We start from the raw sequence: 18,464 nt of genomic DNA, 5'->3' as shown, positions 1-18,464 counted from the left end.
GAAAGAAATCACCAAATTATAAGAATTTATTTGATTGATACACCCTTTTGAGTCAATGTATTGTCATCATAAGTTTCAAGAACATCTGCTAAATGTTCGTTATCTCGCGGCTTTTTAAACTGTCGCCTTTTTTGTGAAACTTTCTTTCTTTTTGGTACGATAGGTTTTCTGGGACCATGATCTTGCATCGACTTGATACCCTGTTTCTCTAGATATTCTTCAATCTTGGCATCATCCATAGCATCTACAGCTGTGGCTCGCCATAATTTCACAAATTCTTCATCCACCTATTACAAAACATAGAGAAGATACAAATATCGCTAATTCAATTTAATAAATATTAAAAAATGTTTCATATTACCCACATCAAAATTTGCAGTTTTATCATTATAAAACAAAATCTTTTTCTTATCAGTGGGCCTGGTTATGTATAATATTTCTTGAGCTAGATTTTTAAGAGCCCGCTCACAGTGTGGTAGTGATTCTTGTACATCTTCTAAGAATATTCCGCCCAGGCCTTTGAGATCTTGTTGCTTTAATAACCTGTCAAAATATAAAAAAATATTAATATTTTTCCCCGACTAAAATAGCCCATTTGCCGCACTAAGTAATGTAAGTAATGTAAACTTTCAATATTTTATTGGTATGTTTTTTTAATACTTAGCTTTAAAGAATTTTGATATGACTAGAAATCAGAAATAACCTTAATAATGACTTCTTGTCCTTTATTTTATATACTGGCTTAAATATATATTTATCCTGTGTACATTCAATTTTGGGATTGTTTTGTAAAGCCTCTGATTGTAGCCACTGAAATATATCAAATCAATTTATACCGTTTTGTATTACTGCAAAGAAGAAATAAAATATGAATGTGATGTAAGTAATAAGAATAAAATATGGATTTCTATATATACAAAGCCTTGCCAGAAGTCCCATAATTCCCAGGATGTCCAGTATTTTAGCCTAAAATTAAAATGTCCTGGTGAGACTGTCTTTATCTAGTATTCGCACTTCCGTTTTTTTATTATTAATGTTTAAAAATAAAAATTTAAAAATGTGTGGATTAACTGCTGACACAAACAAATTACTTAATGACTAACTTAACATTTATAATACCTAGATCAAACCCTTTCCACATTCATAATTAGTGGACTCTCACAGTTAGTAGACTGATGTGAAATATAAATGTTCCATAATTTAATAAAAACAAATTACAACTATTTCTTATTAAGATTATAATTGTATTGATGTTTATAAATATGTATAAACCAATAAAAATTGTTTGCTCCATGCAAGAACATCCTTAAAAAAATTCTATATAATTTAGTTTTTTAATCATCCCGGGTTAAAAACTTATTTTTTGGGTATTTAAGCATTTGCCCCTTATAGGCTGAAAATTTTTTGACAACTCTAGTCATGTGATACATTTCTGACTTTTATTCATTACACCTTTATTTGAAAGTGGAATATAGAAATTGACAGGAAACAATATAGGACATTCAGACTTTGTTCATTGTGCAGTTACAAGTTAGCCACTAAACACATACACATTTTCTTTAAGTACAATAATTTTTCTAATTAACATAAAAATCAAGGTGTTAGACTTTTTACCTGTTTTATCTTATTTCCTACATCCAATTGGTTGGTTTCATCTAGAATTTCATCTAACGACAATGGGTGGTCATCCCCTTCTTGATGTCTCGCTCTCATATGTCTAACAATTCTAGCAAGAACTCCAAATCTGTATGAAGAGCTGCCTGCCATAGTCTTATAACTGTAACATTATATTAGTTTAATATATTGAGTTGATGTTTGGAAGAAATCGCTCGAAAGCGATAAGGCCGCCAGTTGCTCTCCTTTTTATTTAATTATGTTCAATTTTTATAGTGTCATGTAACAAAGTGTTAATAAATAAATAAATATAGATATATTAAGCAACTTTCTTTTGGCTTCCATATTAAAATAAAAATATACTTGTTGGCATCAAGCTTTGGTGCAGAACTAGCAGAGGAGCTGGATTTAGATTTCTTTTTGCTATCATCTTTGAATGGGGAGTCATCTTTCTTTTTCTTGAATTCAACACTGTAAAATAATAAAATATATGAAATTTGTTAACATAAATATATTGACCATTATTTTATTCAAAAACAAATTAATACAATTTTCTAACTTAATTTAACCTTAATTATATATTAAGATCTGGTGATCCCTTAATGTTTTCAACTCAAAACAATAACATCACAAGATTCGGATTGTAAGATATTAAAATATGATAAATAATCATCTTTGATAATATATCAAGCTTATCAACAGCTTTGTATTGCAAGAGAAATCTAAAAGTTTGTAGTGGGAGTGAGTTGCGCGAAAGTAATGCTGTAAAAAAAGTAGGTACTGGATACAGTAGTAGATTAACAATGATTCAATAAGTATGTAATATACCTTGGTGTCGCGAGTGCTTTTTTCCTAAACGCCTCACGTTCTCGAAGAAGGGCTGGATCCATTTTGAATAAATACGAAACACTACTTTCTTTGAAGGTAAGATAATGTCAAATTTAAATCGCGATAATATTATTCATGGAGAAAGTAAATCTTGTTTGCTTTTTATTCTCTCACGACTCACTCTCAGTATAAATGTTAAATATTTGACTGTTTTCCTTTTCAATTTTATAATTTGTCAATGTCAATTCTCACTTCTCAAAAATGACAATGTAAATTGTCGGATCTTGAAAGTAAGGCCAAAAAATACTTTTTGACACCCCTTATCGCTAAGGGGTTCGATAGATAGATAGTAGCCGATTCTCAGACCTACGGAATATGCATAATAAATTTCATAAGAAACGGTCGAGCCATTTCAGAGGAGTATGGGAAGTAACATTGTTTAAAGCGAATTGTATATATCTATATATATATAAAGCATTATCTCTATCTCTTCTCTATAGAAGTATACGTATACGTGGATTTTAGTCCTTCTAATTAAACGTTTACTTAAATAAATAATTTATAATCGAAAAAAAGTCCTGGTGGGAATCAATATTATTACAAATATATCGTATTTTACATTATTTGATAACTTTATAATAATACATATACATAAATACAGGCGACTGTTTGCAAATCAAGACAAGTGTGGGTTGGCGCGTTGACCGTTCAACGCGGGACACAAGTTGCAAGCAACGGTCTCGGTACCAGTTATCCACAGTTACAATATTCGTGACGCTAAGTGGACGCCTACAGCGTAAGTACCTATTTATTTTACGATCTATACCTATCCTAATAATAAGTGCTTATATATTAAATAATCATGCTTCTATTCTTAAATTAAATTAAAATGCAATAGTCTAAGTGCATACTATTGTACAAGGATGTTTGTGACTTAATATTATCCTGTACACAACCTTCGTTGCTTTGTGGTTTTTTAAATTATTCTTATTCATCGATTTAATTCTGGTATATGAAACGAAATGTAGGGTAGACGATAATTCATAAATCACATGTGACGGAATTTTATTTAAGAATTGTTTAATTTTCAAATTGAGACGGAATTCTTAGTTTCAAGTTCTTTTAATAGTAAATTTTGTAAAATTAACAAAACAGGTTATCAATCTATACTTGATTTGTTTCAGATTAATATGTGGCTCCACCATATTTATGTTTACGTCGTTTGTTTACTTCTTATAATTCTGCAATGGTAAGTTTTAAAATAAAAGCATGTACCAATTCTGCGAGCCCTCTGGCATTGAGTGTCCATGGGCGGCGGTATCACTTAACATCCTCCTGCCCGTTGGCCTCCTGTTCTATAAAAAAAAATTTATATGTATGTACTAGTTATTAGACGCTCAAAAGGTTTTAGTTTGCAAGTGCCATAAAGGACTTAGGATTTTTTTCGACTTTATTCTGCGGTTTCACTTACATTTTATGGTGGAAATTTTAACACCACAGACTTGTTTTTTCAGTGGGTATAAATAAATAAGGTTTAATTAAAGCTTTCTATTATCCGAAAGTATAGTATAGTATGCAATAACCATAAGTACCGCCTCATTTAATAGTAAAAAAATAATCATATATCAACTTAAAACTTAATCCCCCGAGTATTATGTGCACATACAAGACTTTATATAGCGGTGATATTACCAAACAGTTTTAACTATTTCGGTATAAAATAAAACTTTAAGAACTGCAATTAAAAATTCATTACAATGCTGTAAATCTCTTTTATCAATGTAATTATTGATACACGGGGGAAATGTTTAATGTTCATAACATATTTTAAGGTTTGTCGTTAACAATATGTTAACTAGCATAACTCGCTGTTTCACTTTTTTTGTTTTTTTTTTATGTAAAAGGCTCACCTGATCTAAATTAATACCACCGCCCATAGACACTTAATTTTCCGGTCGGCATTTTTAAAATTGGTACACTCTTTTTAATAATAATAAAAATATAAATCTAAGATATTATTAAAAACGAAGGACCCTAAGTCTAATTGGTTCTAAAGTTATATTTGTAAGTTCGTGTACGTTTCTTTACTATTATATATTTATTTGTAAGTATCTATTTAATACTAATCCTGTGGTAAACGGATCTTAGGTCGCGCCTCTCTGCTGTTAGGATCGAGGTTTAAACACCGTCTAGCACCAAGGATTTACTTTAATTGAATTCTAATACATATTTAACACATACGGTGTTTAGCTTTACACAATTGTCTGTAAAAGGATAAAAATAGCTTTCTGCGCTCATACGTATGTAAATATTATAGGGATCATGTTCATACAAATTTTTAAACAACTTGATAACTACTTTACACCAATTCACTTCTGTCAATGGCACATACATATTTGCATGATTGCAGTATCATTTATTTTTGTAAAAATTTAAAACAAAAGTCATAAAGATGGCATTTGATTATGATTGGTCAAACGGAAAGACGGATTGTGTGCTAGGTCTGTCATTGTCTTACGCCCAAACCTATCTCAATCATGTTTTGACCATCTGAGAGAGACATCTTAATCCAAATATTAATAAAACTGTACCAATAACCAATCGACGGATGGTAATAGCCATGTGTGGATACAAGCTATCCATTGTAGCTCGGACAGACAGACAACTTTCAAATTTGTATGAAAATTCAACTGTTCAAATATCATATCTTAACATTTTACTTACCCCAGTTTTTTAAAATAATTAAAAAGCTATTTGATATGTTTTAAACATAGACATGTATATTTTAATATTATTTTAACGGTTTTATTAGCGAAGAGATTGCATTCTATCCGTTGCCAAAAATGGATTGTCTTTGTAGGGTTTGGTTATTGGGCTGCAGATAAGCGTTCGATCGACTCTCAAGGTCTGATTGTTTGAGATTGTTTCCAATCTGAGATTGTGGATTAATTATAGGGTTCGGGCGTAAGAGATTCTGGTGACTAATCGAACCAAAAACACATCGTGTCGAACTGAAGTACTAGGGAAAATCTTCTATAATCTCGAAATCCTTTCACGCTGAATATTTAGTACCGTGTTTATTTCTAGCAATAGTAAATATTAAAAATTAACATATTTACATATATTCTTTAGCTAATTCCCTAACTATTTTGTCGTTGGGATATTGAGTGTGTGTATATAAAATCATTAAGTTTTTGCTTAGTATAGTTTCTTTTAGGTTTATTTTTATATTTTGTTCGTAATTATTTTAATTTTTGTTACACTGAACTAGAAATGGGTGACCATTATACGGCTTCTAATTTTTAATTGGATTTCACACGAGCGGTGATTATTTCATTTAGTACCTACCTGTATTTGTCAACTGACATTGCTTGCGATTATTATAGATTTTCCTGCATTTAGTAACCCATGTTCTATATACCCATGTATTACTTTTCTAATTCAGTTTTTATAAATGGCGTTGGACTTATCTGGTTCATTAGTTGATGACCTACTTAATGGCACACCTTTCTATGTCACAGTTAATGTTTAATGCGGGTCATGCAGATATGACATCATGTTAACCACAAATAAAGATTTTACTAGGGCTCATATTAATTTTTCATTTATTATTTATTAAAAATAACATTATAAGGGAGAGCGCACAATTGGTAAAATTCAAAGCTTCGCGGTGTAATTATCGCTAATTAGATATCTTCCAGGCAATCGGGCAGAACTATGGTATAAATTGTGGTAAAACAACGCTTATTGGCAAATTGACTACATTTAAAGGAGGTTTTGCAGCTGTTAGACAATATTTAGAACATGCCTTTTCAGTGCCAGTACAGCAGATGATCAAGTGTCTCCGTGGCGATGGACCTGTGACGATGGAAAATGCGTGAAGACTGAACATGACCCGCGCAGTAAGGAGTCGGCACTCTGCTTGGAAGCCTGCAAAATGTTCTGCAATGACAATGGTAAGTGGATAACGTGATACTGGATTTAAAGGTTATTAGGGGATTAGGTAATCCGGTATAACAATGTCATATGACCATTTTATGTAACAATTAACTGATGTTTCTCAGGATCATAATTAAATATTCAATTTATATATCAATAAAAATTAAATACGTTTATTACGGAACATAAGATAGATAGGTATCGCTTATTGCACGTCATTAAATTTGAACCTGTAGGCATCCTTACTCATCAGCAAAGAAGACAGAGGGTGTAGGCCGAGAGAAAAAGGCGGCGTAAAAAACTCTCGGCACTCTTTTATAAAAGATCTGCGTCTGAAGAATCTAACCATAAAATTGAATATTTTAAGTTTTCTATGAAAAAAATTTATTTTTGCACTTCTTGCCTACCTTATCTAATATACTCATAGTGGTTTTTTCCTTTACTAACAGTGGTTGTCTGGAAGAAATCGCTCTAAAGCGATAAGGCCGCCAGTTGCTTGTCATTAAATTATGTTTAATATTTTCCTTTTATGTAATGCAACGAAGTGTTAATAAATAAATAAATAAAACTTTTAATAATCCGATTCACACACATGAAAGCACTATTATAATACCATATTTTGAGTATTGAAATATTCCTAAAAAGTTGTAAGAGATATTGTATTGAAAATCATTTTCAGGACTTCTCTGGCCGAGACCGACAGGTCAAGTAGAGTTGGGCAATTTTCTATCTAAAATTAATATTAACAGCATCCGTGTTGAGATGGACAGACGCGGTAGATTTGATGATTTGATGGATGTCGCGGGAAAGGTAAATTGTTTCTTATTAATATAATAATTTTTATGAAAAAAAAAATAATAACATTTTGAAAAGAACTAACTTGTATAGTTCTAAGTCGCCTGGAAAGATCAAAGTAGCTATAATAATGTTAAACAATATTAGAATACCAAAATAGCTGTATCTCTCTTATTTGACATACATCGGTATTCTACACGAATCAAGCCGGTAAATGTTCGTTATGCCAAATTACTTTACCAAGCTCGTAACATTTTCATACAAAACGAAAAGTATCTTTTTACACGAAAATAAAGTTTCAAATTAATTATGACCGAATAAACTGGTTTCGCTGATTTGCAGATTAAATCCTTATACAACATCGTAATATGGAAGATATGTATAAATTAATAAAACTTATATTATATAACAGAGATTTCAAAAACTGGTGAACCTAAACATTCCATCGGGTATAACTCCGAAATCCAGCGGCAAGTCGTTGACAGTCTACCTCGTTAACGAGAACCCTGATGTCAGAGGTATGTTGTCAATATGGCGGAGGATCTGTGGCTTATTCCCGGCCAAGGAATATTTGTTTCAAGTCACTCATGGTTACAGTAAAATTAACAAAAAGGACAGACAGATTAAACAGACCCCAGAAACAATACTTATTTTAAATAACGCATGAAATACCAACCAAATAACAAAAAATGCATGACTATTAAAAAGGTCTCCGTATATTGGAATCAATTTTAAAATTAAATTTTAGGTATACATAAACAAAACAATTTGTGGACACTAAAATGTCATACCTTAATTATTCTTTAAGTTTGCAATAAAATATGTAAAATGTTTTCAGAGTCGATGCGTCCCCAGATAATAAGACCTTAAAACTTTTTAGAATAAAATAAACTTAATTGGCATAATATGTAAAGTAAGCTATTTTAAATCGGATGGACCTGACCAATTATTTCGGTTTAAAAGGACTAACGCATTTTAAGTTCACCTTTTCATAAAACCTCATTTGCTAATTAATGAAACAAATATTTAAATATTTTTTGAACTAAAGTAAATATATCGGCATGACGTAATCAATTGCTTACAAATGTAGGATAAAGCGTATCGTTTATCAATATCATAATTACGTGCAGTTTGACAACAACCTAGGGGTGATCTAGGTTATTGTGTCTATAATAGCTGCTCAGAGTACAAATGAAAATTAAAAATAAAATCTGTTAATAATTCTCAATAAAGTATTTTATTTACTCTGTATATTACACGTGCAGAGTAAATCTACGTTTAAGAAATATTTATATTGACTATATCCATGAGGATCTTTTCTGATAAAATTTTATATTAAATTTATTCGATCTAGGATGTTGAAAGTGACTTCATTTTTCAACCGTACTCACAAATTATGTAAATAAAAAGCTCTTTGTAACAATACTTTATAAGTTGAAAGTTTCTCCCAACCTTGACCTTAAATTTGGTACAAGTTTAATTGCAATTCATTCTGCGAACGTGCCATATTTATTCGTTAAGACCCATTCTGTAACACTTACAAACCAATTTGTAGCTTGTTTCGCTCCAAAAAATACGGGGTTTTAAAATTCGTAGTTATTTAACTAAACTGTAGCTGTTATTGCAGCTTAAAAGAAACATAAATATCTCCTTATGTATCGAAACCATTTGGAGCATAGATAAGATATTTTTTTCATAGTAAATACACACTTATGTGTTACATTAGCAGACCCGACGTCTAAAATAAATAAAAATTCAAACATAAAAATACCGAATAAAAAATAAACCAATCTCGAATCCACTTAAACACAAAAAAAATTTATTGATTGTTTGAACAGTATAATTAAAAGCAGAAGATTTATATATGAATGTATTTTCGGTCGCGCGAAACACCTCAATTATCGCCTTTATTGTCTTGATACGTGCGTAGGTTTTTAACTATCAAGTGAGACCTACATTCTAATTTCCAAGATCATCAAGTATGAGCTATGACGCCTGTATCGCAGTTGATACATCCGCACATTATTTGTATTATACAAGAGATATCGCCTTGGCGAGTTCTTTGTTTCGGTTCCAAATACTTTCTTGGGTTTATTGTTCGAAACTCACGCTCAAGTATGCTGAAGTATTGTTGTGAGATATGTTTTTGAAAATGTACCTATTGTAAGTTTTGTCCGTTACACTAAAGCGAAAATACGGGGACTTTAAAGCAGAGTCCACACATATATATATAATCTTTACTAATGTTTATATATTATATATTAAATTCTGCAGTGGGGTTTGTTGTATATAATGGGCTAATCTGAGTAACATTCTGTCGTCCTACTTAAGTAGTATAATACTTCTTTTCTTTTATGGCTTGGAAAAAAACACCCATTACTCTATGTATTTTATTTAAATTAACAAAAGTGTTAAGAGTCTTTAATTCTCATGTTTATGTATGAACACAAATAAATTTATTCAAGTACCTACATAAAGTTGAATTAAAAATATAAATAATAACATCTATTCATTTTATAACCGTTATAAATTACTGATTTCGATTTTATCTCTTAAATTAATATAATAACTGTTCGGTATTTAAAAACAAGTTTTATGTCCGCACAATGTGAAACTAGAATTGCAACATAATACTTCAAGTGAAGCGACGCTATGTTTCTTAGAATAAGGAACCTTTCTAATAAAATTTCTGTTTCTGTCAATTTGTGTTTCTTCTGTAATGAAAAAAGACATATGAGTATTCCAGTTAAAACGGTACAATTCGAGTAATTTCGTTTCTATGACTAAGGGGTTTATTATTATAAACATTTATAATATTATTATTATATTATAAAGTGGCCTTATCAATTTTCTAATTAGTAAGTGCAGCCAAAAAACCTGAATTTCGGTTTACCTAATAACCTTTACAATGTCTTAGATCGAACTCTTATACGCAACTCAAAAAATACTTAAATTATTATCCATAGTATGATCCTAAAACCGTGTGATCATGAAACCTTTAATAAAAAGCATCTATATTTTCAGAATTTTCATTATCAATGGACGAAAGCTACAGCATTCGTGTCGGTGCAGTTTCCAGTGATAAAATAAACGCGACCATCACTGGTAAAACCTTCTTCGGCATCAGACATGGTTTGGAGACACTGTCCCAACTCATACTCTTTGATGATATCAGGAACCATCTTGTTGTAAGTCTATCACTTATAAACAACTCATACTTATTACTAAATTATCAGGAAGGGATTATTATTGTCTTTGCTGGTTTTTTTTAATTTTACGTAACGTATTTTAAATAAAACTTTCTCAAATCTCCTTAAGAATAAATAAACAAAGAACGTATACCAGAAGGATAAACGTACAATATAATGTTTTTCTTTTGTTTTTTTTTAAAGATAAAATTAGAAATTTCCGACCCCACTAGGAACCTCATTCATCATTTAATTATATAGAGGAGACGCATCCTTTTTAAGCCTAGTAATTTAATCGAACAAGTAATGTGATTTATGTTGGTATTAAGTGGGTGACTACTAGTCACTGCCTAGGGTGAATGACCTTTCAGAATGTTTATGTATGAATCACATTATTTTTTAAATGTTCTATTACTTGTTAATGATTCATTATTAATTGAAAAATACCTTTTTAATAAAATGAATTTGACGCCTCAAATATATTATGTGTGTATTATGTATTTCTATCAATAAACTACTCGACTTCCACTTAACTTCAGACAGCTTTTAATTACGTAATTAAACCTTGAATATAATAAATAAATATTTTTATTGTTATTATGTAAATGTTAGCTATATTAAAAGAGACACAAATTTCTTTAAGATAAAATCAACAACATAAGATAAGAATTTAACCAAATCAAGCGTAAATGCGAAAAAACCCGTTCGGGTTCAATGACATAGCTCATTTACATAATGTCCATGTAAATTTATCCTTGTGACATTTTATCTCGAGACGAAAATAAATAAATTTGCAAAATAATATTGACGAAGTCCGCTGCCAAATTAATAAGCATTATGTCCTTTGAGAACAAGGGCAAAGACGATATAAAAAAGTATCCGATCAATCGGTTGCCAATAAATATTATTTGAAAATTAATTCTTTAAAGTATAATAAAACTTACGTAAAGGTTATCACTAATGGGGTCGTAAAATAGGATTTTTAAACACTCATTACTAAGCCAAGCTTAAATCGGCTTTATCGCCGATAATTCGAAGATGGTGGAGCTAATTTTTCACTTCAAGACAGTCTAATGTAATATACATTTAAGTCCCTAATGAATTATTTTCTTTTAACCATAATAATATATATTTAAAAATAGAATGTTGTATTGATGCTGAACAGTGTTGGCCTAGTGCCTTCAGCGTGCGAATCTCATACCTGAGGTTGTAGGTTCGATCCCCGGCTGTGCACCAATGGACTTTCTTTCTATGTGGGAATTTTAACATTCGCTCGAACCGTGAAGGAAAATATCGTGAACCCGACATGTCTTAGACCCAAAAAATCGACGACTTGTGTCAGGCACTGGAGGCTGATCACCTACTTGCCTATTAGATTTAAAAAATGATTATGAAACAGATTCAGAAATCTGAGGCCAAGACCTAAAGAGGTTGTAGCGCCACTGATTTATTATTTTATTGATGCTGAACACAATTAAAAATTATTTTCTAAGAAATGGCTATGGAATTTCTTATCTTAGCCCATGAGAGATTGTATTTGTTAACCAAAGTATGAATAATATATAATATAATAAACTATTTAAATGCTAACCAAAAGACATTACATACCATGACCATTTCAAATTGCTCTAGCCAAATGTCTATTATGTAAATATCTGCAACGCTTTGTTAAAGTTGTAAAAGCGGCTAGGTGTAATGTAAAAATATATGAAAACCATACACATTTGTCTTTTTATATAAGACGAAGATCAAATATGTTAAAATCAACCTAGTTTTGTTATACATAATGGTACGCAGTCTTCAGGATGTAATTCTCTTCGCCTCGTTGCTCACCTGGTATATACCGGCAAACTTCTTGAGAATTAAACAAGGGTGTGGAGGAAAGGTGCAAGGACATTTGTTCAAGATGTTTGCCGGTAACAGTAATGTACAATGCGTTTGGCCCGGTCCTATATCTATATCTAGCTACATATATTAATTGTTTACTAATATTACTCCCTCGTTACCGGAGCTCGCATTTGTTCTTCTATGGTACTTAAATTATCGTGATTCTATCCTTTTTTAATTTGTTTTTTGTTCTTGTTTAGTTTTGTCTACATAATTATATGTAATATGTATTTTAGCACTTCTTGCTTACCTTATATATCTTTCACAGTGGTTGCCTGGTAGAGATCGCACGAAAGCGATGTTCGACGATTAAAAATAGGCATTGGTTATGTAATATTATTTGGTTTGGATTATTATACAAGACACACGTGAATAATTTATTTTTATTGCTACTTATAATCATTATGTATAAAGTACATATTTCACTATATGCATATCCTATACAATTAATGTTAACGACATACGATGCATTTTCAGATGGTACGTGACGTTGTGATCACGGATAAACCAGTTTATCCGTACCGAGGAGTTTTATTGGACACAGCGAGAAACTATTTCACCGTTGATTCTATTAAAAGGACTCTTGGTATGGACTCTTTGTATTTAATCAGCTACATATTTCAAAACAATATTATTTTGAGGATTTTTTCCGTATGCAACTTCGGTATCTTCTAATAGTAGGTACCGAACACACGAGTTTTAAATCTAAGGCAAGCTGCTATCCTCGCGATGTTTTTTTCGTACGACCGATTGTTGCGCACGAAATTAAGAGTCTTCAAGCCAACACCTATTTTACCAAATAGTTCATAGCCATATCTTAAGTATACAAACTTTTATATACGTTATACTTTGAAAATTTCAGACGCGATGTCACTAGTGAAACTGAACACATTCCACTGGCACATCACAGACAGCCAGAGCTTCCCGTTCATGTCAAAACGGCGGCCGAATCTTTCAAAATATGGAGCATACAGTCCTGCTAAGGTATTGCTTCCAGTCTTACCTCGACATATTGCTGTAGTATAAGGCTTTATTTATCATATAAACAATTTGTTTATGTTGACTATATGGAATCCTATATCAATACGAAACTAGACAGAATACCCCAGAACCTGCTTTAAAATCAAAATAACTTTATTGATAAAGTGTACTTGGCACTTATAACATTTAGAAAAGAAGTTACATTTTATTTAAATTTACATTTATTGCCAGTTCGCAAGTCACGGGCGTAGACTGGACCAGTTATGGGTACCCTATACCCTGGGCCTACTTTTAATTTTCTAAATTTTGTTCCCCAAGAACATGCATATATGCTTTTTGTATATAACTAGCAGAAGACTGGTTTTGTGGGCAAAAGTTTCTGCAAAATAAATCTAGCTGGTTAAATAAAAGCCACAATGAAAGACAATATATGTCAGAAAGATAATATATATAACCAATTTTCTTCTGTATTAAAATAGGTGAATCCGTTTACAGATACGAAAAAATTATTACATGTATAAATGTAATAGGTTTATTTGTAAATTTTTCAGATCTACACACCTGAAATGATAGCAGATGTAGTACAATACGGTCTCGAACGCGGTATTCGTGTGATGCCAGAGTTTGATGCGCCTGCGCACGTAGGAGAAGGATGGCAGGGAACGGGACTCACTGTTTGTTTCAAGGTATTAATGTCCGAAAAAAGTACCTTAGAGTTTATTTTGAAGTGCAGTTTTCTTTCTACTTAGTATTAGAAGAACTTAGTTCAAAACCACACACGAAAAGTAAATATGATTTTCCAGGAGGAGCCCTGGGCCTCCATCTGTGTGGAGCCACCTTGCGGACAACTGAATCCCGTTAAGGAAGAGCTCTATGACGTGCTTAAAGATATTTACTCTGATATGGCAGGTTTGTTATTTTCTTTAATGTTCTGAAATATTTATTGTAATCTAATCTGTTCGATATTTATACTCTATGTCGCTTTTCTCTATTAATTTTCATATTTTATCAAGGAACGATATATACGACGAGAAGATGTATATTCATGGTTTCCGGAATTACTATATTCGCGCCTTTCAGAGTATGACGTCATCGTACCGGATGTAGCCTTGGCTTGTAGATGCACAAATTATTATTTATAATATCAATCGGTTTAAAGTCTAGATATTTTAAATAATTTTTTTTTAACAAAACTATATTGCTTTGTAGTAGTATGCTAAGAGTTTAAAACTAATTTATAATACAAAGATATAAATATGGAAATACAATACATATTAAAAGGCACTGAAGGCTGATCACCTACTTGCTCATAAAGAAAATAAAATAGAAACCTGTCTCTAAGACTGTTGGTTTATATGCATATACATATATCAATTTATAAATGTATTGAATTTATAGACATCTTCAACCCGGACATTTTCCACATGGGCGGAGATGAAGTTAGTGAAAAATGCTGGAACACATCACAAGAAATCCAGCAGTTCATGATTCAGAACCGTTGGGACCTTGACAAGAAATCCTTCTTAAAACTGTGGAATTACTTTCAGACCAAGGCCCAGGATAAGGCCTATCAGGTTAGTCAATATTTCTTCTTAAAAAATAAAATTTTAAATTTATACATTTATACAATAATTTAATAAGTAATAATTATTTATTTCAATCAGATAACACATTTTAGTTAGTAAAACTTAAACACAAATTTTAGTACCAACAACAAATAAAAAAAAATATAAAAATTAAGTAAAAAAATAAATAAGCGTACAGTTGTATGCCAGAGCCGACAAGCGTACGCGCAAACTTCCTTACAATTTGCGACTGAGTACAGTCTTCTATTGTACTAAGGATACTGTTCCTACTAATCTACGTAGAAGTAATGCCGTTCTTTTCCAACGGATCACCCAGAAGTCATCTATGTATGAGCAAACATGTCCGACTGCAAAAGCGAGACAGTCTTAAGGGAGTTATTATATTAAAAGCAGTAGGCACAGGCGACCCGGGAGTACGGCTAACCCATAGTGTTATGTTTTGTTTATAAGTAAACCCGTTAATATAGTTTTCTTTACGTGTTTTTATAATAAATATCATTTCAGGCATTCGGCAAGCGTCTTCCTCTTATCTTGTGGACGAGCACTCTCACAGACTACACACACATTGACAACTTCCTTAACAAAGATGACTATATCATACAGGTATGTGTCACAGAAATATAGAATAATCTATAAACCGATACCATCCCTGTTTTGTTCTTGGTCTCACAAAAAATTCTTTCAATAAGAAAGTAATAAATTGTTTGCGGTTACAAACCACTATTTTTAAAGCGAGAATGTTTTTTGAATATCGATCTCCTTAGTGATAGAAAACTACTCGTTTAACTATTGATATAGAATGTCCCTTCCAAATTCAAATCTTTTTCAGACTCAAGATTAAAAATCCCTCGCTTGTTTACAGAATAACAAAAAGCGCTTTTGAAATATATAGATGTGATAAAAAAAATATTTTCTATCTGTGGCATACTTTAGCGCATGCGCGGTAGTAAGTTAAGTTTTGGCGCAATTCATAAGTTTCTTCAATGGAATAGTTAGATAAGTGCTTGCAAATTATTACATGTTGTATATTTTTTAACTGAAAATGTATTTTTGAAAGTGTTGGCAATGTACAGGCTCACTATTAATAGCAAATAATGCTAATTGCTATTAAAACTTCATAAATATACAAAACAGCAAGTCCAACACCCTGGGCTGATCACAATTAATAAATTAAGACCAAAACCAAGGCTTGCAAGGCCGACTTTTATTATCATAGGTAGTAAGTTCAATAACAATATTTAATTTATCAAAACCCAGGTTTGGACAACAGGAGCGGACCCACAAATCAAAGGTCTCCTTGAGAAGGGATACCGTCTCATCATGTCCAATTATGATGCACTTTACTTTGACTGCGGTTATGGTGCTTGGGTTGGAACTGGTGAGTTCAATTGCCAAGCAGGCATCTACGATTTAGTGTTGATCGAATGTAGAAAGTTTGGATGGGTAATATGAATACGTTTTCCAAGCAAATCTCTATTGAGACTGGGATTCTCTACTTCATAACTTTTAATGCTGCGATTGTATACGTCATGACTGGAGTATCGTAACTCAATGGCAGGACTACTTGTTCATCCGTGGTGCTTAAATACTAACTTTCCAACTTAGGGTGGCAATTGAAATTTCTTGAAAAAACCTTCAAATATTTTTGTAGAATAGTAATATTTTTTTTCTTTTTAAGGTTTATTTTTTTTCTAATAATTTTTATTTATTTAATAAATAATATAAATCTTTCATCATATTATGTTTTTTTTGAAAAATAAATAAGCTATCTAAGCTAGTAAAATTTATATACGTTTTATACATTAACGAACCTTACAAATGACAGATCATTGTCTGCGTGTTTTTAATTCTTGTAAATAATCCGATATACATTGGTTTATTAAACAGCGTTGCATTGAACATCCACATTTCAAACTTGTGTAAATTGAAACACGGCTTTCAATAGATTTTCCTTTCTATCTACACAATTAATGCTCGCTAATGGAAGACAGTGTGAAAACTGAAATGTTTTGAATGTTATGTCAGGCTTAGAGGCATTACCTATTGCCTAAAAATTATACAGAAATCTGATGCTGACTCCTAACGTTACTAGTTATTTTATAGACCATGATTTATTTTTTTCAAGGAAATAACTGGTGTTCTCCATACATCGGGTGGCAGAAGGTGTACGACAACAGTCCTAGGCAGATGGCACAGAAATACTCAGATCAGATTCTAGGTAAAACACCTATTAAATAACTTATTCTGTTAAAAGATAGATAAAATATAGTACCTATGCCGATTACACCGTACCTTGACCTATCAAGTTACGTGTCAACTTTGAGAATTGCCAGTAAGGATTTTTCAAAACGAAAGATGAGTTGCTGATCTTTCATCTATTTTTATATAATTATATCATTAAAATATAGGTATTCTGCGTACAAATAAGCATTTGGAAAATAATAACTACTGTTCAATATGATATGTTAAGGTGGTGAAGCGGCTTTATGGTCAGAGCAATCGGATTCTTCGACATTGGACAGTCGTCTTTGGCCCCGCGCAGCCGCTATGGCCGAACGACTGTGGGCAGAACCGGATACTAATTGGGCTAGTGCTGAGAAACGCATGCTACATGTCAGGTAATATAAACGGCTTTTATTATACATTTACTCGTTTTATTTGTCTATTTATACAAAATACAATTTTTATCAAAAATTATTTAAAATACTTATTTACGAAGAAAAAGTTAACAAATAGTAGAAACTTTGTCAGTTCACTCAACGGACAATGAAAACGGTCCATTTTATCTCTATTCAGTTTAAATTACAGTCTAAATTATTGACAGAGATTTGTGAACTAGAAATTATTTTTAAAAATCGAGGTTACAATTAATAATTGATCCATTCACTATTCACATTTATAGTATAGTCAACTTATATGTACAAATATTATTGTAAATAATAAAGATGTGTGCTGCTATCCATAAATACTGCTCATGCGGAGTTTTTAATTGGTGTAAACTATTTTCATGCATTTTAAGAAATACGTTTCCAATATTATGATTTTTAACATATAGTAGAATTTTAGCTGTTATTTCTTAAATGTTATGGCCTAGAAGAGTCAAGTGACGTTATTTTCCGATTTAATTCATCAAAAATATACTCTATGATTAAAAATAATGAAGTTTAAAAAAAAATATTAAGAAAAAGAAAAAAAAGTTTAAGAAAAAATCAACTAGCCTTTGGCAATATTTAAGCGCTATATTATATCAGTATTCTAGTTGTATCTTTTATGTATTTTTAATATTTTATTTTATAGGGAACGTCTAGTCCGTATGGGAATTCAAACTGAGTCTTTGGAGCCAGAGTGGTGCTACCAGAACGAGGGATACTGCTATTAACTGTGATACATTAAATGACATAATATAAATATATATGTATTTCTGGCCTAGGTGCACAAATAAAATATTCATTTTGACTTATTAAATGTTAAAAAGTCGCCTTGAAATGGTTATAATACTCATATTACAATTTACTGTTAGTACGACAAAATCTTAAAATAATGAACTGATTTTTTAAATTACATCATTTTATTAAATACTTGATTAAGAAATATTACGTAAATTCAATTGAGATAATATTTATGTAATAATCAATTTAAATAAATA

At 31.3% G+C, this 18,464-nt stretch overlaps 2 protein-coding genes across 2 annotated transcripts; one reads left to right on the top strand and one right to left on the bottom strand.

Moving 5' to 3' along the window:
- Positions 1 to 12: 12 nt before the first annotated feature.
- LOC111003658 (transcription initiation factor IIE subunit beta) lies at positions 13 to 2,583 on the bottom strand. The gene is made up of 6 exons (XM_022274284.2): positions 2,443 to 2,583; positions 1,978 to 2,085; positions 1,615 to 1,777; positions 704 to 810; positions 366 to 543; positions 13 to 287 (listed from the first exon to the last, which is right to left on the bottom strand). The coding sequence occupies exons 1-6, from the start codon at positions 2,502 to 2,504 to the stop codon at positions 27 to 29; spliced, it is 879 nt and encodes a 292-aa protein (XP_022129976.1). The 5' UTR covers positions 2,505 to 2,583; the 3' UTR covers positions 13 to 26.
- LOC111003656 (chitooligosaccharidolytic beta-N-acetylglucosaminidase) lies at positions 2,402 to 18,396 on the top strand. Its single transcript, XM_022274282.2, has 17 exons — positions 2,402 to 2,538; positions 3,104 to 3,238; positions 3,627 to 3,691; positions 6,259 to 6,398; positions 7,061 to 7,191; positions 7,589 to 7,694; positions 10,201 to 10,364; positions 12,729 to 12,837; positions 13,114 to 13,235; positions 13,784 to 13,918; positions 14,036 to 14,141; positions 14,631 to 14,806; positions 15,323 to 15,421; positions 16,076 to 16,196; positions 16,944 to 17,036; positions 17,289 to 17,436; positions 18,116 to 18,396. The coding sequence occupies exons 3-17, from the start codon at positions 3,633 to 3,635 to the stop codon at positions 18,195 to 18,197; spliced, it is 1,791 nt and encodes a 596-aa protein (XP_022129974.2). The 5' UTR covers positions 2,402 to 2,538; positions 3,104 to 3,238; positions 3,627 to 3,632; the 3' UTR covers positions 18,198 to 18,396.
- Positions 18,397 to 18,464: the final 68 nt, after the last annotated feature.

This window comes from Pieris rapae, chromosome 9 (genome assembly GCF_905147795.1).
Source record: "Pieris rapae chromosome 9, ilPieRapa1.1, whole genome shotgun sequence".
NCBI classification, from domain to species: domain Eukaryota; kingdom Metazoa; phylum Arthropoda; class Insecta; order Lepidoptera; family Pieridae; genus Pieris; species Pieris rapae.
Note: the sequence above shows the minus strand (reverse complement) of the source record. Positions and strands in the feature narration are given on the sequence as shown.